The 25,036-nt window shown below is 38.4% G+C and overlaps 2 protein-coding genes across 3 annotated transcripts in view; both read right to left on the reverse strand.

The window, feature by feature from the left end:
- Window positions 1-2,776: 2,776 nt before the first annotated feature.
- rassf10b (Ras association domain family member 10b) lies at window positions 2,777-4,217 on the reverse strand. Its single transcript, XM_020941737.2, has one exon. The coding sequence runs from the start codon at window positions 4,102-4,104 to the stop codon at window positions 2,842-2,844; it is 1,263 nt and encodes a 420-aa protein (XP_020797396.1). The 5' UTR covers window positions 4,105-4,217; the 3' UTR covers window positions 2,777-2,841.
- A 571-nt stretch (window positions 4,218-4,788) lies between these two features.
- The window catches only part of tead1b (TEA domain family member 1b), a 29,512-nt gene continuing 9,264 nt past the window's right edge, over window positions 4,789-25,036 (reverse strand). The window contains exons 4-14 of one of the 2 annotated variants that reach the window (XM_055154750.1): window positions 16,439-16,503; window positions 14,526-14,588; window positions 14,350-14,412; window positions 11,806-11,937; window positions 11,482-11,528; window positions 11,324-11,385; window positions 11,088-11,212; window positions 10,684-10,857; window positions 8,887-9,027; window positions 8,612-8,764; window positions 4,789-7,639 (exon numbers count right to left, since the gene is read on the reverse strand). In XM_055154750.1, the coding sequence (XP_055010725.1) occupies window positions 7,526-7,639; window positions 8,612-8,764; window positions 8,887-9,027; window positions 10,684-10,857; window positions 11,088-11,212; window positions 11,324-11,385; window positions 11,482-11,528; window positions 11,806-11,937; window positions 14,350-14,412; window positions 14,526-14,588; window positions 16,439-16,503 (1,139 nt within the window). In that variant the 3' untranslated portion in view covers window positions 4,789-7,525. Of the gene's footprint in view, window positions 7,640-8,611; window positions 8,765-8,886; window positions 9,028-10,683; window positions 10,858-11,087; window positions 11,213-11,323; window positions 11,386-11,481; window positions 11,529-11,805; window positions 11,938-12,589; window positions 12,598-14,349; window positions 14,413-14,525; window positions 14,589-16,438; window positions 16,504-25,036 lie in introns of those variants that run through there. The other variant, XM_055154751.1, reaches the window with a different exon arrangement.

The raw sequence follows: 25,036 nt of genomic DNA on the forward strand, positions 1-25,036 counted from the left end.
CCTTCCTCTTCCCAACAAATTTCTGTTGATTCCAGTGTAGATGTGATCTGCATTAAAAGTCTACATCTAGCACTCTTAACCTCATTTATAGGGACTTTCTAATGTACGATAATCCACCACAAAATGTCTTCTGTACATTTTCCGATAAAAGCAGATGCCCTTTTTCAAATACCCTAAGTGGCAACACACTATAAAACAATAAAGAACAACAGTTAAACGTAATCAGCATACCAAATAAACATTCCTATTACTGTGGTTTAGCTATGATTTAAGTTGTAGATGTTCCCATTTTCATATCTTGTGGGTGCTGATGCCCCCTTACAGTTTGGCCACAGTGCTATGTAACTATCCTCTTTGACTAATGTGGGTGAAGTGTTCTGCAAGAGCACATAGAGCAGACAGTACACAATGGGTTGAGCAAGAAGTACCTGTAAGCAACTTACTTGTCCTTCTGTCTTTCTATCACAGTTGTCAGTGATAATTGTTTATCGAGCTGTGAAGTCCATAGTGAATGTCAACATTCAAATAACTATAGCACACTGGCCCTCTACCCTTCCACTCTCCTCTTGCCCAACACTTCCTTCATTAATCACTTCTTCATGGCAGGCCACTCTCTGGGATAAGCTTTAGATCAGAGGAACCACAGGGACACATTCCAGAGGTTAGGGCCAGTGCAATATAAGAGTCTTGTTTTGGTGATGTTAGCTTTGACAATTTCAGAAAAACAAGTGACTTAGTACTTCATATGCTTTTATTTCTTTTAAGCAAATTGGTTTTCCTCTATAGTATTGCCATTTATCCAGGCCAACTTGAGACTTGCACAAAGGACTGATGTGAGTGACCCTCTGGTGATGTGTATTTAGGTTTATCGTTAATTAAGTATGGGTCACACCAGTTTATTTATTGTGGTGGTCTCAAGATAGAAATTAAGAGGCTTACCTGGAAAAATTCTACCTAATATTTGGCCACGGTGTTGCTTCTCTTTCCCACAAGCCCTTGCCCTCTGTCCCTCCCACCACAGGAGGTCCTGAGTGCAGACATCCCATGAGAAAGGCCTCTATGGACCACTTTGTCCACAGAGCTCACCTTCATGCCCTCCTGGGTTTATAACTTTATCTTCTTAAATGACCCATGAATTCAAAGGACAGGAGCATTTTTACACTCTAAAAGATTTGTAAGCAACTATAACATGAATTTCCCAACTTTCAAAAGGTTTCCACATAAAAGAATTTTTCATTCACTGAAAAAGCAATTTATTACAGGTTAAGGAAATTGATGTAATTTAATAATCACGGTTTTCTTGACTGCCACAATTTTATTCTAATTTTAATAATTAGCCTCTTATTTTTATACTTCCTGTAGGTAACAGAGTATAGACACACATTTTTCTTAAGTGCAATACACATAACCAAAATGAAAAAAAATAAAATAAAATAAAAAAAATAAATGATTTTAGTCTATTTTTTTCACAATTGAATATTGTGGTTTTAAATGTGTTTTCATCTTCTGTGGAGCTTATGAGCTGACCTCTGATCTTGAGAAAAGACCACTCCAGATTCCTGGGCTTTCTGTTGAGAGGCTGAAGTGGTGGAAACCCCACATAATCACAAAGTGACATTTGGTTTCACATGGGAAACACTTCGTACTGTTTCAGAGACAAAAGAACAGGAATGTGTTCATTTGGTCCTGAGAGAATCCGCTATTCCCCAGCTGCATGTGATAGAATTGGATCTTTCTTTCCTTTACCAGGTCACAACAATTAATGCTTTCTACAGTGACAAAGTGTCACAAGAAACGGTGGCCACATGAGATGGTAGAATACAAATCTAACAGGGCAATCTCCCTCTTTGACAAACATCATCTTATCTCCAAAAGTTATTCAATATGCAGTCAGTCAACATGTGCAAGTCTCGTCTTAAATTATATCCACAATCAAATGGTTGTATGAAGTAGTTGGAAATCTATCAAATAACTGCAGCAAAGGCCTGTCAAAGGTAGAAACCCAGGCCTGGGCCCCAGACTTCAGGCAGTCCATCAAAGGAAACATACTTTAACTTTAGCTGAAATGCCACAGTAACTTAGATTGTTGTCCAAATATATAGTCTTAAATGATGGTCTGGTGAAAGATCCATCAAGTTAAGTAAGTTTCAAAATGCTCAATTTCATGCAAGATTTGATCTTGTCCTGCATGTGTCCTGTGTAAATCATAAAAAACTTAACACTTGAATGAAAAACTCATATTAACCCTGATTGTGTTTGAAGCGGCTGTGATTGAAAACAATATCACACGACTGTTGTAACTCAGTACACTTGGGAACCATGGCGTGGCCTCTTATGTGATGCCAGACATGTATATGAGAGCCTTGTGTTTCTGTCACAGTATACACTGAGAAACAGCTCTATACCCATTTTCAATACAGTAATTACAGAACTACATAAAGGACTGTAATATATACTGTTGTGGTTTTCACATAATTATAAGTTACATGGTGGATACAAATTGCAAGATCCAGTGTCATTTCATAAACCTGGTTATTGTAACAGAAGCTATACCCTGGTCTCAAGGGAGGTCCAGAGCAGGTTTATCTTTTGCTTTTCCTTCATTTCCCCACCTCAGTTCAGTCATATACATTTGGGTAGAGAGATGTGGTTAACAATGGCACCAGAATTGTAATGTTGCCATGAAATGTCTCACAAAGCAAACCAGTGCAGTCTAAATTAGAAAGATTCACACGTTTAACGATTATATCATAAAGTGGTTTATTTGTTCCTAGTCTAGAGGTACAAAACCAAATACTATTAGCCTAAATGCAGTGTGTCTTCTAACCATAAGACTACTGTCTACACCACGGCCTCCCACTGAGCCTGATCTGAGTCCTGACTGTGCAGGGAGCTCAGTCCCGTGTCTGAATCGGTGTCGTTTATGTCGTGCGCTTTGGAAAGTCCTCTGGCCTGCTCCACCCACTCCGCCTGACTGTCCAAACTGACCACCCTAGCTCTACCATCTCCCTCGGTGTTTTGCACATCTGCTAGGTCAACTTTATGTAGTAAATCGCTTATCTCCTTCATTTTTGCGGTACAAATGTCCCCGGAGAGTTCTAAATCGCCCTGGACAGACTCTAAGTCCGTCTCCAGGCGCAGGCCGATGTACCAGCTGGCTTCCAATTGAGTTTTTATTTGTTCCTCCTCTAGCAGCAGTTGACTTTCGTAAAGGGGGCTTGTTTGCAGACTCGGTTCGCAAAGGCTGGCCCTGGGGGTCACCTGCTGCTGTTTCCGTTGCATCCAGCGCAGGTGCAGCTCCGCCTGAATCTGCTCGGTCAGCCTGTCAATCTGAACCTCATATTCACTGATTTCCTCGTGTAGCCTCACGAGAGCCTCGCATGTTTTTACGTAGTCTTCAAACTGTTTAATTTTCGTTGAGCAATAAGTCTCTGTTTTGACGCACGCTGCGTCACAGTTAACTAGGTATGTTTCCTGAAGGTAGTTGGCACCGTGCCGCTGAACTCGCTCCAGGTGCGTTTTTGCCTCGCGCAGTTCTATTTCTGCATCCAGTTCCGCGAGTCTTTGCACCTGCTGTCTGATGGTGTGGTCCTGGGAGAGGACCACGTGCACCAAAGTCTCCATTCTTTCTGCACACGATGCGTCTTTGCGCGCGCGCCTCTTGTTGATTTTCTCCAGTTTTCTGAAGGCCTTCCTGACTATGCGCCGTTGCTTCTCGGGACAGACTGCCACTGGGCCACGTATGGACCCATAGGTAACACACGGGCTCTGCTTGCTGCGTACCACGCGCGCCTCTGCGCTTCGGGGAGCGTGACTGGAGGAGGACGCATCGCACTTCACTAGCACAAACTTCACATCTTTCTGTTCCTGTCCCCATGCGAGCCATAGCCGCCAGATTTTTGTCTTGTTTGGCAGAACCCTCTCAAAGCCCCTCCATTTCTCCACAATACAGTAGGACTGAGGCGTGTGAAAAAGTCCCATTTCCGGGCTCTGATCCTTCAGAAGGACCTGGATCACATCTCCACAGCTGGTCCGCTTGGACAAGCCCAAAACAAGCTTCTCTACGCGGCAGACCCACACAGAAATTTGGTTTTCCTCCGTCATGATCTGTCGGAATCCTGTCAGAAGTTTGTCATGTCACTCCGCTGCCTTCTTCACGCGCACCGTTCTCCCAAACACTTGAGAGTGACGGAAACTTTACAACTCCAGTGCACGTATTGTTGTGGTCACGTGATTCCATGACACCAGTGAGCGCAAGCCATGAGCAGACAACTGACACAATAAACTTCGACCATTAGCTGAACAAAGTCTTGATGTAAACAAAAGTGACCAGCTCAAGCGATAGTCCTTCACCTTGAATCATCAACATGAAAAAGTTATAGTTCTCATTTTTTAACCACCTTAAATTGTTAATTGTGTCCCAGATATGTATACATTTACCAGACATTAGATGTAGGCCTAATGGGGAGATTCTACGATTATTTTAATTGCTCTGCTGTGAAAAGAAAATGCAGTTATGTCAAATGGAGAAATGTGTTTTGTAGGAGAAAAATAAACAAACAAAACAACTACAATACTATCTAAAAAAGGACATTTTCCTTTCTTTTATAGTGTCTCCCCCTTGTGGCCACAAACGTACAGACACCAGTTCTGTTCTTGTGTTCAGGTTGTAAAAAAAGACAAGCTCCATCTGCTGTTGAGATTCAGTTCTGACTGAAATCGGCCAACTCTTTATATATGCTTAATGCATATCACCATGTATATCAAAAGCAGCAAACACACAATGGCTTTACTCCCAGTTTTCACAATTTATTTAACCTCAATTTTGCATACATACAAATGATCTATAGCTACAAAATATTAACCATTATCAATAAAGTATCATGTTACAAAGCAGAGACAAGATCAAATGCGGGACACTGACTTTGCGATTTTTAATTTTTTTCTTTTCAATGTTTTGCCGTGTGATAAGAAAAGATACCACTGCATTCTGTGCCAATAAAAGCTTGTACAAAGTACTTTTATTCAAAAAGTAAAAAACAGAAAGTGTTGGGTAATTCTGTATGTAAACTATTTCAAATCCTCCACACTATAATTATGTTAATAAACATTTAGCTACAATCTTTAAGATAGTGAAGAAGTTTCTAAATTTCCTTCTGGGACTTTGTCTTAAGGCCTGTAGTGTTTGAAATGATGATTTAAGTGTTCCAGCAGTGCAGCAGTGTAAGCATTGCAATCTTATTGGGCTTGCAACAAACAGTAAAGACAACACAAAACCACATACAACCATACACTAACACATTAGCAAAAAACTGTCCCCACAGAGAAATCAAAGTAAAAAATACACAGGATACATTAAAAAAAAATCCCGCAGTGTTCACAAGACACTGTAAAACACAGAACATTTTAATTTAACTGCACCAAAGACTATTCCTGACTTAATTGGATATTCTCTGATGAAAATACTATTTTGTATAAAAACACAAACACGTTATAAACAAGCAATGGCCTCATCCACATTTAGACATTAAAAATGGATCAGTTTCAATGTTTAAAGGCTTTATTTAGCCCAACCTTAATGTCTATATTGATTTGGTATTTATAAAGGGAATACAGTCTTCCATAATCACCCTAAAACACTTGAACCTGCAAGTGTCCACAATGAGTTTCCCTGTGTTGTGTCATTTAACATATTTCTACTTTCAGGACCATTCTAAAAGTAACTTGTTACATTCTCATAAAATGTTAAAGAAGAATCCATCGCTGATATATCACAAAAGATATCCTATTAATAAATACATTTACACAGTAAAATACTGGACATTCAAGAGTAATTATTCAAGGATTATGTTGCCTAAGGTCATGTAGCCTAAAGGTATGCAAGACAAAGTGCCAAAATATGTCAATTCCCCTTTTATCCCAATTTATTTTTATTTATGTTTAGATAGAAATGTATATTGTCTATAATAAAACAATTTGAGGGGAAAAAAAACAAAAAGAAAAAAATGTCCAAATGTTTTGTGTGATACTTGAACCTCAATCAAGATATTTACAGGCACGTTGGGATTATCGTAATATCATCTGAATATTGTCATCAACCACCTTTATTGGGGGTTAGCGCAGAATAAACAACAGAGACATACTGGATTAATTAGTGCAGTAAATGTTTTCAGTGTAACACATTCGAATATTTGAATATTCGTTCCAGCATATAAAAAGGCATTTTGGTGACTGTTGCCGCTTGTGATTTTGGTTCATTTGTCTGATCTGTTTTACGGTTCTCAAACCAAAGGCACTTCCTGCTACCACACAGGACATACTGGAGTGTCTCAGGGTTTCTATAGTACTTGTAAAGGCCGATGTCCTCAATAACCAGTGGTACAGTGGTTGGTCTATAAAATACTATTCATATTATGTATCATGTCAAACTAACATTGTAATGTGGACTAAAAACACTGTACATACAGTAATTTATCTCAGTGCCAATAATAAACAGCCAAGGACTTGGTTTATTCATGAAATAAAGGGTTGAGTACAAGGCACAGTACTTTTTACCTTTGGCAAATTTGAATTTCTATTTCAATGCACTTACTCATCATTAGAGGCATGGTTTGGTGTTTACACAGCTATAACTGCAAAGGCCACTCAAAAACATGAGCACAGTATGATTGAGAACGTAGTTGTCACTCAATGTTTAAAAAGTTTAAGGTGGTCAAGGGGCACAGTGAACTAGTCCAGAATATGTGCATGACTAAGGCAAGCCCAAGTGACTGCTTTTGTGCAAACTTGAGTGTTCTGTTAGAGCAGTCACCTGCAAAACTTAAAATTTGGTACATGCCAAACTAGTATTTTGAGGGAAATGTATCATTTTATTTCTGCTTTTTCATTCAATAAACAGATCTAGTTCATAATGTAAATTTAGTGGAGTATTTTAAAACCTAAACCAGTTTACAATATGAGTAATCCCTTTTAATTTAAAAGATGTTATATTATAATGACAAGTGCCTAAAATGTAAGTGAACTCAAACCTAATGTATTTCACAGTGCTTTACAGTTAGTGTAGAAAACTTGGAGTGCATGTAATGTAATAAATCTGAAAGGCTGCCTGATTTTTATGTTATTGTGTGGTTTTAAATACACTTACAATGGCACTCTTTTTCTTTGGGAAATCTACTGGGAGCTGTGGAAATCGATTTTATAGGCAATAGTTATTAACTAAACAAAGCTACAAAAACATTTAAGACCACTTAAAAAGGGTGAGTATTTTTCTCTTCTATACATAAAACAGAGGACATCACATAGATTTACATTTACTATTTATAAACATTTATCAACAATCATACCAAACAAAATGCAATTTCCTTTTTAAAACATAAAACAACTGTACCTTAATTCACAGCTGTAGTCAAATACAAAAATCAAGGACAATGGATGTCACTCAAATGATGACGCAAAAAAAGCCATGTATGCAGGACTTTAATCGAGGCACTGCCACTAGGGTAAAGTCTGTAGAAGAGGAGCTCACTCACTCCCTCACCAGTCTGTAAAGGTGATGCTGAGCTCCATGTTCACTGTTGGATACCTCAAACACACACGCCATGCACAACAGCGTCTCCTGTGTGTCCCTGTTTGTCACCACCTGAAACACAATGGCTGCCTTCAGTGTATTATCTAAGAGTTCATTACAAAAAAACGATTGATTTTCACTCATTTCTTATTGTGATACTTTTACTTTTACAGTCAACTCAGTATAAATGATAATTATTATTGATTTGACAAGTATATTAAAGGACACACTACATTTCTAATAGTTTACTCTTTTCCCACAGATTTTCTCAGAAATGGAAAAATGTATTAAATGGTAAATGGTCACATTTTTCTATAGCGCTTTTCCACCTTCAAGGCACTCAAAGCGCTTTACAACAAGAAACCACTCACCCATTCACACACACCAGTGTACGCAGACACTGTGGGCAAGGTGGGTTAAGTGTCTTGCCCAAGGACACAACAGCAGCATTCATCTGTGGGAGCTGGAATCACATCAGCCGACCTGTGGGTCAGTGGATCTGACCACTCAACCTGTGATGTTTATGTTGAGAGCTGGATTCGATCCGCCAACCTTCAGATCAGTGGACGAATGCTCTACCAACTGAGCTACTGCCTATTCAACTATTCTTTATTCAACAATTTTTTTCATCATTCATATATACTGGGTTTGTATAGAAAAATAATTTTATAGCAAAATATTCAGCTGCACAAGTAATTATTGATATTCGAGAAAAAAAAAATTGTTTGATGTTGTAAAAGGCAACTAATATACCAATTGTTATGTTGTATAAAAATACAAGGCATGGTATTATTGGTGTTGCTTTTTTCATGTGGGTGTCCATGTTAAATGAAGACCCCATGTGATGTCTCAAACAGAGGTCCCTGCCCCTTTATCCCTCCTGTCTCCTGCTGATAATGAGTCTCCTCACACTGCGCCTCATCCCGTCAGGAATTACAGGAATGTGGGACCAGCCGTGAGTTCACCTCACCACTCACATTTTTAGTCTAACTGAAGCCACCACACATTTAAAAAACAGGGTTGACTTTAGTGTTGAGACATTACCATTAAGATGGTGAAGTTCTCCAGCACACTGTTCATCATGTATTTCTCAGGGAGATGCTTGAGCTTATGGATGAAGTTGATCATGTATTCGCACATGGGAGATCGGCTGATGCGATAGACAAAGCGGCCATTTTCAAACCGGGCATATTCAGTCTAAACAGAAATACATACAAAAACAAATTAGACAAAAAAACATATACATCATAAAAAAATTCATTTATTCACTCCTCCAATCAATGTTCATATCAGTGCACATTATTTATCAAAGGCCATACCTCGACTTTCTCCACCACCTGTTTGCCAAAGGAGCAGACTTTTGTGGAACATGTTATGGTCATGTTCTCAGAACTCTCGTATTGACTTGTGACACCATAAAATGATCCATTTTCATCCTGGATGTTGCAATTTAAATCCGCCTGTCAATCATAGAAAATGTATTTTATTTAACCAAGATTTTTATGACACTGTGCCACCCAATACAAACACTTCAAAAGTTAGAAAAGTTGTCACATTTAGCACACTTCAATATTTACTATTATGAAATATTTTAAAGATTATTTATTAATTAAAGGGAGCAATTATTCCAGCCTACACACACCCAAAATATAGGACAAATGTAGGGTAAATGTTTTTCACAGTTTTTGGGATATAGTTAAAGTTTTGCTTTTGACAGAACCTTCTCACATATTGACACCATAATCTGTGCTTTTCATTTCATACAAAAGAAATAATTAAATAATCATCTTAAAACTTCACATTATATTTGCACTGGTTAATTTGAAAAAGCTTGTTGATAATACTATGTTGGGTTTAATTGTAAGAAATCATGTAGAAACAAGTCTTTTTTAAAGATGGAAACAGACTTGTGCAGGGTGTTAAATGAACTTGTGTTAAAAGACTGATTTACAAGGTTGAGCTGCTCTATTGGAGAGAGTGGCCTCTGTCTGACCTGCATATCCGCTTCATTATGACCACAAAAAGACCCCATCCTTCTCCTTCATTAACCTCCACAGTTATACATTCATTATTGTGGAGATTCGGCCTTTCATTTGAATTTTAGATCTAGCGGTCACTTCAAAAAGAATTTGAGAGGACTTGGCCCAAGAACACGCGCCCCTTACTTTGTTGCTTGCCGCTAGTTAGCATTTTGCACCAGATAGGAAAATACAAGCAGTGTTTAGACTCCATTGAATGTCCACAACCGGGTCATGCTATTGTTCCATCATATTACACTGAATTAGTGAGTGCTCTGATCAAAAGTGCCAGTCCAAATACAGCTAGTGTATTCAATAAACAAGGAGTAGTCTTCAGTGTGTAATAATAATAATAATAATAATAATAATATAGCATTTATATAGTGCTTTTCAAGACACCCAGAGCGCTTTACAATAAGACACACACACACAAGTGTGGTTAGGTGGGTTTAAAAGAGATTAAACTGAAATGTTTTGAGAAGTGATTTGGATTGATCAGTGGTTTCAGCAGTTTGTATGTGTGGAGGGAGCGTGTACAAGAGTGCAGGAGCCTGGACACAGACGACTCTGTCTCCCATGGTCCACAACCTGGAGTGGGGAAGCTGAGAGAAGGAGGAGGAGGAGCACAGTGTCCTGGAGGGTGTGTAGGTTTGGAGAAGGTCTGAAAGATACTGAGAGGCCTGAGCTGGAGGGACTCGTAGGGGAGGAGAAGAATCTTGTACTGGATTTGGTATTTTATGGAAAGCCAGTGCAGGTGGGCGAGAGTGGGGGTGATGTGTTGGCAGAGCTTGGTGTGAGTGAGAACCCTGGCAGTAGAGTTTTGGACAATGTACAATGATTGCAAGCAATCCACTTTCCATGAACCCAGGTAGAATATGCAATTTTATGTCTGGTACTAAGAATAATAGTTATTGTAATTTATAGGCCCACTACATAAATTTAGGAGCTTATTCATTGAGAAATCAGCTTTTCTGTTCTGGGTTCAACGCCTAGTCTGCTGCCTTCTAGAGTGCATTGGTTTTTCAGGTTACACATTCATTCGATTCATTTATGCAAAAATAGATTGGCTTGTGACCCTCATGGTTGAAAAATGCTTACCCAAAATTTTATAAGAAAAAAGGAATTCTGAGGACCCTTTCCATAAAGCTCTTTTAGCCCTCCTTTTTTCTCAGGAAATTTGTCATAAATTTGCCGGATGTCCACGGACTCCAAGAGAGCATCGCTGTAGGAGTGATTTGTCTGACCAATATGTACGAATAGATGTTTGTTGTACTGCAAAAAAAAAAAGGAAAAACTGTTATAGATTATTTAATTATTTTATTCTTGACAAACAGTTTTCTGAAAAATGTCATATGAATATCATCAATACCATACATGTCTTTTTTACCTTTACTGCAGTTCTATCATTTGAGTATAACAACTAAAAGACTGAAAACAATTGCTATTTATGTTGTGCCAATAAAATAATGCTTATGTTGCATAATAATGATTGTGTTTCTTACAGAGTCTGGGTCTCTCTGTTGTTCTAGAAAAGCAGAGAACTCTACCAGTCGCAGTTTGGACGTCCCAATTGAGCGCCCCTGCCAGGCAGGCGCTGCTGGGGCCTGGGCAGTTAAGGGCTCATAACCTAAAACAGCCACAACAATTAACATTTAAAATCCTACGATTGACAACAATTACACAACTGTCCATGTTTAAGTTGAACATTTTGAAGTGTAAATGAATAATGAGGTCTTACCTGAAATAGCTGTTGTAACTGTTGGCTGGATTGGATATGCTTGTTGTGAAAACGGTTTAATGCTGTAAAAGAAAATAGGTCAATTGCTTTATATGAAATCCTTTTATAAACATGCATCTCTGTTTAGTGTAGAAACATATTGTTTTAGTCTAACTTACTCTTGTGAGGATCCCGGCTGCCCAGCTGATATCATGCCCTGCCATAACTGAAGAGTTACAATATTGTTATAGCAGCTGAATTAACAAAGATGAGCTATGTCCAATTGTCCAATTGCATACACTTGTTAGGGACTAGATCAAAAGGCTCTTAGCTCATGTTTAGTCTCAGTAGTTATCTTGACTAGCAGTCTTTGATCATGAGTTTATCTGATAGGGTGATGCTGTGTAATGTAATTTGAGTTGATGCAGTGGTTTGCCGGTGGGTGCAATGTGTAGCTGAATGACGGATGAATGTTGGGGTGCACTGGCTCTGGAGACACTCACCCCTGCTCCGGGGAAGGCTGGGCGCGGGATGCCTGGCAGCCCCAGTTTGTTGTGAATGGCCGTAGCAGAGACGATCTGAGCGGACGACATGGAGGCCATGCTCTGGAGCGCTTTGTCCTTCACGGCTTGATCCTTTAACAGCAGTCACAAAAGGCTTAGCATTTGCCGAGGCAGCAGCCACCAGCCACACTGACCTTTCTCAGCACATTCAACAGCAGCAGGTTAAAAGAAATGCACCAGTGTTTAAGTGTGGCATGGTTTTAGTAAACGAAAAAGAATGAAAATTGAATTCCAATATCCAGAGAATGGAGGTGGTATGCCTTTAAAAACTTATTGACCAATGTATCACATAAATACTTCTTTAAAACTCTAAAACAAATTGTAAAGGTAAGGAATTTCTTAAGTTCGAAGGAAGGCCAATGTATTGGCAAAACTTGCCACCTTGGTGGTGACAAAATTGACAGATACATTATAGTCACAACAAATTACTCAAGATTTCACAAATGGACACTGTTGCGAAGTTGACTCCCACATGCCACCAAGGAAACTCATGCAGATTCACTGTGGCACTGGCTAAAGGTAAAGCATGCTGGTAACTGAAGCTGGTGGAGAAGAGTCAAATGAAAACACCACACAAAGAACTGCAAAAATGAGATGCAAATGAACAGAAAACAGTGCAACATCTATTGTGCTACTACCAAGGAGAGCAACGAAAACACAGGACAAGGCAGGCTTTTCTCAAGGAAGGGTCAATGCATTCAAAGTGACAAAATTACAAACTTACCATACTTGTAACCTGAATGAGGAAAACAAGATTCATTTGAAAAGTTGCAGTGTTTATCAATATAAACATCTAAAGTAAAATTAGAAAGTATTTTCTAAAAACATTGTATATATTCTACTGTATTACATTATCCATAGCTTTATATAAAAAAGAAGACTCATGTGGAAAGTCTAATTTATTTCAAAATAAGTACAAAATAGATAAAACAGATCAATCAAAACATACTTTTATACATGTTTATACATATTCCACTTTCCACTATTATGGTGGTTTGTAGTGGACTAGACTTCACGTGTCAAGTATATACATTTGCTATTTATGCTATTGTTTTCTATATAAACAGTTGCTAAATATTGCTAAAAATATTTCACTTTTCCAGATTTGTCTCCTCCCATTCAGCCTATTAGTGATTTTTCTTATACACAAGATGCCATACTGTCTAATGTAATCCAGCAGAGATTACTGGAAGCAGTGGGTCTTCCATTGATGACCCTCTAAAACGCAGGGCACTTTTGTATTTCTCTATGCCACTGAAGTCTAATTTGCTTTAAATGAGACAAGACAGGGAGTCATACAAAAGCTGCCTGTTTTTTCTCAGACAGAAAGAACCAGGCATTCATGTGGCTCATGGCCTGTCTGCCTATCCCCCTCTAAAACAGACACTCTAACCCGCACATGCACATTAATAAGGGGTCATTAATTCCTGGTGAATACTGTGTGAGAAGAGCAAAGTGTGAAAGTCAAAATTTTAAGTCGCCTTCCCCAAAAAATAGGAAAAAGAAGGCCTATGGTAAGTATTCTTTGATATACTTTATAAAATACCTCAAATTACAGGTCAATATTATTCAAGATTACCCCTTCTTTCACAAAGCCATCCCCAAGTCTTAATGTGCCACTCTCAAAAGCTTTTCTTTAGTGATTTTTTTCCCCTGAATTTTACTGAAATAGCTGACAAGAACGCCCCGAAATGACAACATCTGAATTAGGAGGAAGGAAAGGCAATGACAGCCATGGCATTGTAAAAAGCCAGGATGAACAAGAGATTCAGGGGAGAAGTATAAAGCATTTTAGAAACAGCCGCAGCTCTGAATGTGTCTGCTACAGAGGTTTTGACAGCAGGGAAAAGTTGGGTTACTGTGTCAAAAGAGGTTAAGGGGTAATCTAATTTTTTTTAACACAAACCCTTTTGCCATGCCCCCTTTTTTATTTAACATGTGCAGCTTCGACAGACATGAAGTCAGACCTCCAGCTCTGAGCCACAGTCACGGCTAGCATGCTTCAGAAATTTAATTTTTTGACAATGAAAGCAACATAAAATGCAACTTTCTATGTATACTGCAATGACAAAAAATTATGAGACCATTTAATTGATTAATTTAAATGAAACAAATTGCAAAAATGAATGGAATTGTCAAATTGAACAATAACTGAGCCAGTAGTTTAAGTGAAAGCTGATTACAGTTTGCCTTTCACTTTTTGAGTTGAACTACACTTATTAGACATGCTGTTCACCATAAAATGGAAAACTAATTTAGGGCCCAACCAACCATTTGTCATTTGCTTCATATTGTTGTTTTATATTTGTAGTTAAATATGTACTTGTCTTGTAACAATAATTACTGCTGCTAATAGTATGTACATCAGATTATACAAATAAGGGACAAATGTAACTGACATGAAATTCTACAGTGCTATTTACTAGGCCACTACAAGACACAGAAAAGTTAGCAAGCACAAGCCCAGAAGCAGGAAGCGCATACCTTTAGCTTGGAATGAAACTCACGAGATTTCCTTCTGGCAAGAACCTGAATGTGACTAGACACCTGCGGGGGTCGGGGAGGGAGGGGCGAAAGGGGAGGGAGGGGGAGGAGACAAAGGAAGAGCCTGTAACCATGGCAATGAAAAGCCCCCTGCAACTGGGCAAAGCTAGACGTACCTTAATGGCAGCTTGGATTTCTCGAACTTTCTTTCTTGCTAAGACCTGTATGTGACTAGACACCTCCATTTCAAAAAGACAAAAGGGGGAAATCAAAAGGTGGATTACACATGTCTCTGTTTTATTTTCATGAAGGTCAGGTGTAGCCCCAAGCTACAGAGCAGGCTAACAATGCTGAATGACTGTTATGAGGTGTTGTATCATTTAAGTTAACTGATTAAGAACAATGAACGCCTGTTTAGGAGATATTAGCAGCGGGTAGATGTGGTCCGCTGTGTACTGAATGAGAATCTGGTGCTCTGGTGTTCATGTGGGAACCAATCATGTCACCAATGTGAGGCTATATTTTCAAATAGAAAACTGAACACCATGACATGGAGCCCATTTGAGTTAATGATCATGATCAATAATTTTTGAATACAAAAATTGTTACCATGGAGGCACTGGAAAGGTGATCAAAAAAGTAGCCTACATTGGGCCTCATATATCAGTAATACAAGTGTTGATTCCTGTGCTGTGTTTGTTATTTTCTTAAAAGAAGCATATAGTTGTAGTTCCTTGTTAAAGACAGCATATAGCTCCTTTATGTGCATGAATCATTATCTGGCCTCTAAAAGAAGTGTAATATAATTTTTTTCAGAAATTGCAACCCCCTTTTTATAGTTTAATGAAATCACAAATTAAGGTTAATCCCTACTACAGTAGCCTATTTTTGTTTCTTAAAATAACATGTTCTCAGTGAGGGGGATGTTTATATCTGTGGTAATTCATCATTTAAAACACATTTAAAATCCTAAAAGATTCTTATAATGCTGATTATGAACACATGAAGGCACAGAATTATACTCGCTCTCTAGACATATATCCATAAGCAAGTCTGAGTGTGTGCACAGCATTTGTGACACTCACTAAAGGCGCATCAATCAGATACATAGGAGCAGATGGACACAGGAAAACTCTTTAGAGCAGCCAACTAGTGATTATCTTCAATTGAGACGCATACTGGGTGCAGAGTCAGACTTTGAAATGTGATGACAGTTCACTAGACACACAGCTGTTGCATTGGAGCGGAGCAGCAACAGGTGATGTTACTTCCAACGTCCCTCTACGCACCGGTTAGACCCCAAACTCTCAGCTGTTAGGTCTTTAGGAACAAGTGACAAGTGAAGCTGCTGTGAAACTCCAGTTCAGTGAAATAGGCCTGAGAGTCAAATCCAAGGTTAAGTGTGCATTGTTATTACCACTGCCATGAAACCAACACACTATTCATCTTTGTTAAATGTCAATTTTTTTCCCCATTGTGGAACAAACTGCAACAGTGTATCATATCCTATGCAAAATTCACACCTGCCTCAATGATGTACTAAACTTTTGCCCTCGCAGTCATGATATATGAGGCCCATAGTGCAATTTGTTCATGTGTAATGCTAAATAAAACAGTGAAACACAATGAATAAATATATTTTAAAAAACATCAATAATAAATAAAAGAATAGATAAAAAAAAAAAAAATAGCACTTATTTCAGATTTCCACGGTCCATCTGAAAATACTCTACTTCATAAATACATAATGACCAAAACCACACAAAAGTGTGAATGTGGATGACACATACACACTGTAGACATACATGCTTGTGTTAATGCTTTGTTATTACATTTGTATTTATTTACACTGTTTAGTATGACCTTATATGTCATTCCAGTAGTGCTTCAAGGTTCTTTATTTGGTGGACGGTGTTTTTTTCTCTTATCAGTAAAAGGGTCAGGATTAAAATTATTTTCACTTTTTGATATACACAGTTTCATACCACATAATGAAATCTGTATTTTCTAGTAATAAGCAGGATGGGCCCACAGTTGACAGTGAGCTGCTGCTTTGTTGCGCTGTCTAACCTCGCCTCTTTCCTCTCACCTGTTTCCGAGTTCTCGTCTTCCCAGTTCGCAGCTTTATGTATCTGGCAATCAGCTCATTCCTGCCTGCACACAGAAGAACAGAGCAATAAATTAGAAACATTACTACAATAAACTTGATGATTCAAATATTTTGATTGCTTTTAGTTTAGTTATCATTCAATAATTTGCAGTTATTTAAATGGTACATATTTACATCATGTGGTACATATGTATCAGTAATACATTTTCAATATATATTTGATCATTTTGGAGTTAAAACTAATGCCAGCTGTCTGACCAAGCCAGACCCTAGCACTGTGAACACACCATGTAACATTAGCATGAAAACTTGCAGCAGTACAGCCTTTTCAATTAATCTAATTCAATCTAATTTTCTTCAAAGCTGGGGGCTTTGAAAGGAAACAGGGCTAGCTGTTCATAGTGTTACAGAAAATAATGGCAGTGAATATATCAGGTTTAAAACAGTGCAGAATGGACTAAATTATAATTGAAACATAGCTTTGTAAAGATTTCCAATTAACAACGGTTCCAAACATTCTTCTGCCCTCAGCCTACTCTAATTGATGTAGCAATGCACATGACCCCTGCTTAGCCTTTTCATATGGTAATAACATGGCGCCAACCAAAACTATTACACAAATTATAGTTAAGGAGCCACTCTCATTATGGGGCCAGCTGTACACAAACCAAAGCTCTAGGCTAGCCCTGGTCTTCTCTGAAATGCAACAACATAATGACACATTTTTCGACATTCAGTTCATTTTCAATTAGGTCTCACAATTATGACACAATGGGGCTGTATCAGTCTGTTAATAATATATCTTTGAGATGATCCGGACAAAGGTCTTCACCATCAACAAGACATGCTATAGGTGATAGAGAGAGTATAGAGAGAGAAGCTAATAATTAGGAGGTGTTATTGAGTGTAAGAAGAGAGACGCATTATGATATAAAAGGGAACAAGTACAAATACAATGTACATTTTCACAATGAACATTCTGGAGCTGCCCCAGGGATAAACAACCTGTGGGCATGTTCTTACAGTCTGCATGACCACTGTGGCAACAGTGTAAACTAGCCCAGACGTAGCACAGTGTTTCTCTATTTTCAATAATCAATGAATTACAAACAGTGGAACCATAACATGACAATACAGGCATTCATGCAAACTCCTGATTCCTAGATCAAAGCACACAAATGGGCAGCTGAAAGCTTGCTTACTATTGAATTATTCATTCTTTTCACCAGACTGACAAAGCTCACGGGTCCCGGCTGTCCCATTTTTTTTTTTTTTTTTTCAACTTGTGTTTGCAAAAACACAACAGCTGAAAAATGTTATGTGCTTTTTACACCTATTTATTTTTACATTGATACATTTGATACACTGCCAAATGACAATACAAGCATTTTTGAGAGTCCAAAAAATGCTATATATGTTTGATTATTATTTATAATTACAATCTGTCTATATTAACCAAAACTAATTTAAAATGCATATTCTTTTATGTTATAGCTCTTTTTCAGTGGTATTCCCATTCATTTCAAACTAGCTCAGATACTTGGATGCAAACAACTTGAAGACATTAAAATACATGCTTTCATGTGTTATTGAAGACTTTTCAGGGATGTACAATTATTAATTATAAATTTTATTAATTATATTATATGAATAAAAACACTCTAAGCTATATTTGTGGGGGCTGATAAATGTTAAATGTTATTTTATTATTATTTTTAACCACAGATCTTTTACATGTCTATCCATTTTAATTTTTTATTAAAAACTTGAATGTTCTGAGGCATATTTATTGACAGGATGACATTTTGTGTAGTATTTGGCTGCACACTGGCAGCTCTTTTCATGTGTGATAGATGCTCAAAGGTCTCCGAGAGACATTAGCATGACAATAGTGTAAACCAACAACATGAAGGCATCCAGCCCAGGAGCTGTAGGCTTTTCACATGTTTTATCAAACAGAAACCACCACTTGCCAAGTGACAGAAATGTGTAACATGTGGTTACAAAGAAAAAGTGACACTTTAAGAACAATCAATACAGGGTTAACATGAAGGTGGCCCATGCCATAAAGACCAATAGTGAAATGACAACATGGCTCTGTTTGATGAAGAATTTCACAGGAACAGAGAACTCTGCCATGAATTAGAAACATACTAATGCAGTATGTCATACAGACACCATAAGAGCTAAAAATACAGTGTAATCATTGGATCCTCCAGGTGTTTCCTTTGCGAGTCGTCTCCTTGTAATCTCTGGACTTTGGACTGTTCTACACCAGACAGTACTGTGTACGCATTCTGCTCCAGTATACAAAATACTGGAGCTGTCCATTCAAGAAAAGGAAAATCCATTATGTTAAATTATATTTTATTCAAGTCAGTCAGTCAAATAACCTTAACCTCCGTATTTTGTAAGCAACTATTCCAGTACTTCTATAAAATATGGTTGTTTTGTAGAATCATGTGTATTGTCCCAAATGAGTTCACATGTAAACTAACATTCAGGTCAAGTTTGAGGCATCAGAGAAAATGTACCTATGACACAATACTGTTCTTAAAAGACAGTGTGAGACTGTAATTAACAGCTCTTTAAAAATCCATTTTTTAGTGGACACCAAAAGAAATCGATACTTAGCTTGTGTTGACCTTATTGAGCCAGATAAAAGGCTTTATTGCGGGTCCTGGGTCACGAGCAGTTGAGCTAATGTGTTGGTTTAACAGTGGGGGATTAAAGGTGAGGTGTTCTCTCAAAATCTTACAAGACATCACAAAGCAGCAGGTCACTAACCGGAGCCTTCCTGGAGACAGCGAGAGCGCATTACAACAGCCCTCTTCTGAACCAGAGAAGCAGAGAGATGGAACCAAAAGACCAAAAGCCCAGGCTCTTTATCACCCAGCGGGCCAGCTCAGTCCATTTCCTCCCTCCTCACTCTGAGGCTCTGTGCCGTGGCTGAAGCACCAGGCTGCTCGTCCCAGCTCTGCACATTATGCTCACAGGGGACCAATTTGCACTGCTGGTCCTTGACTGAATCACTCTATCAATTAGAGCCACTGTGTTTATCATCACATACATTATAACGGAGGTCATCGTGCTGAGGTGTGCGTCTCAGGAGACAGCAGAGGAGGAAATAAATGGTCAGGGAATGAAGGCACAGTTGGACAGGCATCTGGACTAATCTGAACGGACGGCTGTAATTATGTGTTTCACGAGTAGCCGCTGTGCGTCCGGGCAAAGTGTGAACACAGACAGGAAGGTGCAGGCCCCCCTTCTGCCACCAAGTCAGACACACAGGCAAATCAATATTTTCAATCTTTTGGGATCAATTCGGTGTCTGAGCACAAAAGGAAACCATGCTGGACAATATGTAGAGATGAAAAGTCAAACTTTGTGGTCATGATAAGCTTCCTTGTACTTTCTTTTGTACATGACCAAGCCAGATCACAAAATTGTTAGGAGAATTTTGACAAGCAGTTAACAATCAATTTACAAATAACTCTGGACTAATACATAAAACTGACAGTCAAGCAATGTAAATGCTCAAAAAGTAATCCCATTAGCACCGGTCATAGATACGCAATTTTACACATTTAAAGGCTAAAATTAATAATGATAGATATTTTGATATTTCTTGTGGCTTTTGCCCTCATCTAGCTGTATGACATGATCACATTCAGAATCTAAAAAACACCAATGGGTGATACCAGTGCATCAAATGAGCACATACCCAACATGACAGTGAGTGATATATTGGGATACAAATAGAATTGTGTACGCTGTATCATTGTATCCTCACTTTTTATACAGCTTTACTCTTTGTTTTAATCATTTTAGCACCAGCTAAGTCAGAGCTAATTTCATTTGTAGGGGTAAGTTATTCAAAACAATCATGGTGGCTACTTGTTAACCTCACCTTTGTGTTCCATGTCAAATGGTGTACCACTAAGTCTAACCCTGTTTGCTCCGGATGTAGAAGAAATTCACATGTTTAATTGATATTTAAAGCTGTAAGATATTTCTTGATGCCTTTTATTACATACTACTGTATTACTTTTTGTGTCAAAATAGTTTGCTATTCCCTGACCCTACAAAAAAAAGACTGATTCCTTGTTACATTGTGGGCACAATGTTCTGGATGGGACAATAATGGCAGCATTCAAATTCCATTCAAATGTTGATTATATAAAATTGTCCTATCAGAATGAGATCGTCCCATCAGAAGTGTTTCATCATCGTGACGTGACGTAATCACGGTGAAGATTTCCTTGGAGTGGACGACACTGGCTCTTTAAGAAGCCAAAGCAGTGTGTATTTTAGCCAAACAAAAGCAGCCTGTTGGGAACATGAAACCTGAAACCAGCAGCCTGGCTCACAGGGCCTGATACAGACCTCAGAGTGAGACACACCCACAGTCCTGCTTCACAGGCGCACACGCCAGGACCAAACACTCCACAGAACCCTCTTTTCAGGGTCTCATCAGGATAGCAATCACCAGTGAACAGTAACTTGTATTTTGATCTGGCAAACACTTTAAGTCAGATGTTCTCCTGATACAACCCTTTCCCTTTTTCCCAGGCTTAGGACTACCCCAATGGTTAACACCTTGGCTGGATATATACGTTGAGGGATATTTATCAAAAATGAGCCTTTGTCAATGACACATACAGTCTAAAGTGATGGGTCTATAAAACACTGCCAGTGTGGACTGTCATAGCAACATGTATGCCCACTTGTTCACCATCTTGCTGGCACTCGTTGCTATCATCTATAAAGCCCTCACAAACTGTCTTGCTACTGGTCCATCCAGTTTTGAGTGTGAACATCCTAGATAAACTCAAACTAATCAGTTTTTGTGAATTTAAGAACTCACTAATCTCTGGTGAATTCATGTTGCTGAGCAAGGTTAATGAATTACTGCTGCTAATCTGATATGTAAATGAGTTTAATGTGAAGAGATACAAGCAAATGACAGCATATGTTGCTGTTCTGTTCTTTAAAGTAAAATTGAGAGCATTTGAGAGACAACCATGCATGCACATATTATATGTGATTAAATTCACTTATGCATAAAATGCAGTTTCTAAACGCTTATTATTATTATTATTATACAAAAATAACATGAAATCTCAGAGGCATCGCCTTGCACCATTACATCTTCTTTCTGTTTCTAATCAGAGCTGGAGAATCTTCAGTGAACACACTTCCAGAGACCAGCGCTCTGAGCCATGAAGATCCAACATGCGTTTGCTCACTGAACAGCCCACATTAAATAATATGCAGACTTCAAATCAATTGCACTTCACTGTAATCCAAACATAATTCTATTGTGTGGCTTGATCAACTCAGAGGCACACACGACAAAAGGCTTAAGTGGTCAGCTATGAAATATGTATATATATATATATATATATATATATATATATATATATATATATATATATATATATATATATATACATATATATACATATAGACATATATGGATTGTACCTTTACTTGTAGAGTTCCTTTATAACAGTCTACTTCATTTAATCTGTTCATTCTCTTCATTTTAGGTGTGCTGATTCCCTACCTTCTCTTTTAGATTTCAGTTATCATTTAAATCATCACATTTTTTATTTAGTAGTTTGCAATAATCAAGCTGCTCAAGCTTTTAGTCTGTTAAATCATTTTTATTCTATTATTGCCTTAATTTATCCAGGCTTGGGACTGGCATCATCATAATTATTCTACAACCCATATAAAACATAATATTAATGAATGAAATATATAAATGTTAAATGTATTCTTGTTCACAATGACATTAATCCTCCCATCACCTGCATCAATGCTATTTACACTTTTGTAAGACGCTGCTTTTCAGAAGAAATAAAATAATTGGACTTTTTTACCACCATGTGTGTGAAAAAGCTCTAGTGCTAGTCTGACAATAGCAGGGGAACAAATGAGGGATTATTCTGGAGGAGTGTGATGCCTCTCCTGCCATGAAGTTCCTCACACTCTTCTGAGTGAATGCAGGTGACTGAGGAGCCTGAGCTGATCCCAGAATTCCTCATTATCCGCGCAGCAGGGTGGATGTGGTCCAGGCGCTCTGACTTGGAGCGTGGTCGGCCCTAAGAGACAAGCCCCAGAGGAGCACAGAGCTGGGCCTACAGGCCACGCCAGGTCTGCTCATTACACCTAACTTATCTGTGGCATCTGTGCAAACCAAGTACCACTTAGTCCAAATAGGAGGGGTCTGTGCTACAGCACTGCAGACATGGCACAGATACAATACAACCATCACTTAACAGTTTTACATCAAAATATATATTCACTGATATCTCCAAATCTCTGTGTTTCATGTCAGAGTTGGGACGATATGTTTAAATATATTGAATAATGATATAATTGATGTAATAAAAACACAAAAGTGAAAAATAACCCAAATCACCTTGATTAAAAGTATGAGCAGTATCATAAAAGAACTCTGTAGTCTCTATAACACATTCGTTTATTCAAAGATGGAACAAACCACATGGCAAAAAATCACAAATACCATTTAACTTGCAAGGTTAGTGCAAATACACGAGGCAATGAATAAACATACAATTTGTGTGAGGCGTGTTGTTTCATTTATCAACTCTATTTCAGGGATAAATGAATGCAGCCGAGCACAGCAGGTGCATTATGCCATAGCAGAGTTCTGGGCCTTTGGCTTGAGGATCAGCATTGAGTTTGATTTTACTTTTCAAATACTCCTGCCATGACTGCAGTAGCAGGTGATGTCAACTATGCATAACCTGTATCTTCACAATAAGATGCAAGAAATAAGCATGGTGCCTGCGAGCCACTTCAGGTAAACACCACAATAAGCTAAGAAGCAGAAATTAGAAATTGTTTTGTAGCACACACAGTTGCTATAGAGACGGTTGCTAATTAACTGCACTCTAGCCCGGGATAACAAAGGGCTTAAGGGCACTCAGGGCGGCTCCTCTTATGATGAGCTGTGTATGGAACACAATGCCATCCCCAGGGTCTCTCCGCCACAAAATACCTGTCTCCTTGTGGCCAACCTCCAACTCAGATGCCATGAGAGCTTTTGTGCCTATTCTGTAGCCTGCCCCACTATACCAAGGGTGAAAGTGCATGATATACACACTGACACTTATATCTACCATATGTACAAATGATAACTTAATTCTATTATAGGAACTCTGAAAATGTCTTTTACCAAATCAGTGTAAATAAGGATTATTTCAGGTAAGCGAATACCAATACAAGGAGAGATTAACATTTTCTATACACATTTTGTATGGTTTTTAATCTAGAGTAATAGGTGAGCTGGAGCTGCATAAAATGAGAAATGGCAAATCTAGAATGATTTCTCTCAGTATTATTTATACAGATTGATATCATTCTCAAGCCTGGCCAAACATGATCGTCCAATCAGGTTTGTTTTTTTCAGTGACACATTTGAAATGAAGGAGCTTGGTCTTGCCTTGGATCCAGAATACACTCTTCTTCAGTACTTTACAAAGACATGAGTCTGGTCACCAGTAAATCTCCCCATTTTCAAATGGGCATGATTGACAGGTAAATTAGTCAATCAGGGACACAAATGGTCCATTGGAAAAGGAATGAAAAATATCACGGGGGACTGAAAAAGACTGCAGATTTCTATAGATTCAATGAGGGCAGCACTAAACTGTTAATCTGAGGTTAAATAATATGTTTTTATTTGTAAATCACAAGTGACCACTGAGCTCCTTCGGTTCACATATGTCACTGAAGAAAACAAATCCGATTGCACAATCACGTTTAACTGGGCTTGAGGAGCAACAGAGGGTGTGGGGCCAGATTGATATCAAAAACAGAGAAATATCATTGTGGATTGGCGAGGCAATCGCCTATGATTTACAAACAAAATTTTATTTTTCTCATGTTAGATGAACAAACTTTAGTGTTTCACTCATTGCAGAAATCCACAATTTTTTTTGGTCCCCTGTGATACTTTTTCCTTTTTTCCAATACAAACAGACCATGCGTGTCCCTGATTGGCTAATCCACCTGGCAATCACGGCCATTTGAAAATGAGGAGATTCAACATTGATCAGACTCACATCTTCATAAAGGTTTAAAGAAGTGTGTATTTTAAATCCCAGGCAAAAATAACATGAAACAAGATTATAAAGATTATATGAATGAATGTTGTTGAGTCGCACTGAAGTTATTTTAGGTATCTTTGCTGCTCTGCTTTGCTTGCGTACTCTTAAAATTTACATTTTATTTTGGCCAGTGGGGTCAACGGGCAGCTGTAAACTAATGCTCTTAGGAGCCTTCGGATTTCACTTGACACTGACAGGCTGCAAGACAGTCCAAGAGCAAAGACAGAAAATGTTCCCTGTTCACATGACATCAGCCAAAACCAGGGACGGGGGTGGGGGGTGCACAGCTGGTGGCAGCCACACTACCATCTGCTCCTGACTAATAGTTTATGCAGTTATACTTAAACGTACAACAAAAAACGTGCACTTGAGGGAACCAAACCATTGCAGACATTTGAGAGATTGGAGACTGGCTCATATAATCACACTTGGT

The sequence above is a fragment of the Boleophthalmus pectinirostris genome, unplaced genomic scaffold, assembly GCF_026225935.1.
Source record: "Boleophthalmus pectinirostris isolate CB_2022bp ecotype Guang Dong unplaced genomic scaffold, ASM2622593v1 HiC_scaffold_19, whole genome shotgun sequence".
NCBI lineage: Eukaryota > Metazoa > Chordata > Actinopteri > Gobiiformes > Gobiidae > Boleophthalmus > Boleophthalmus pectinirostris.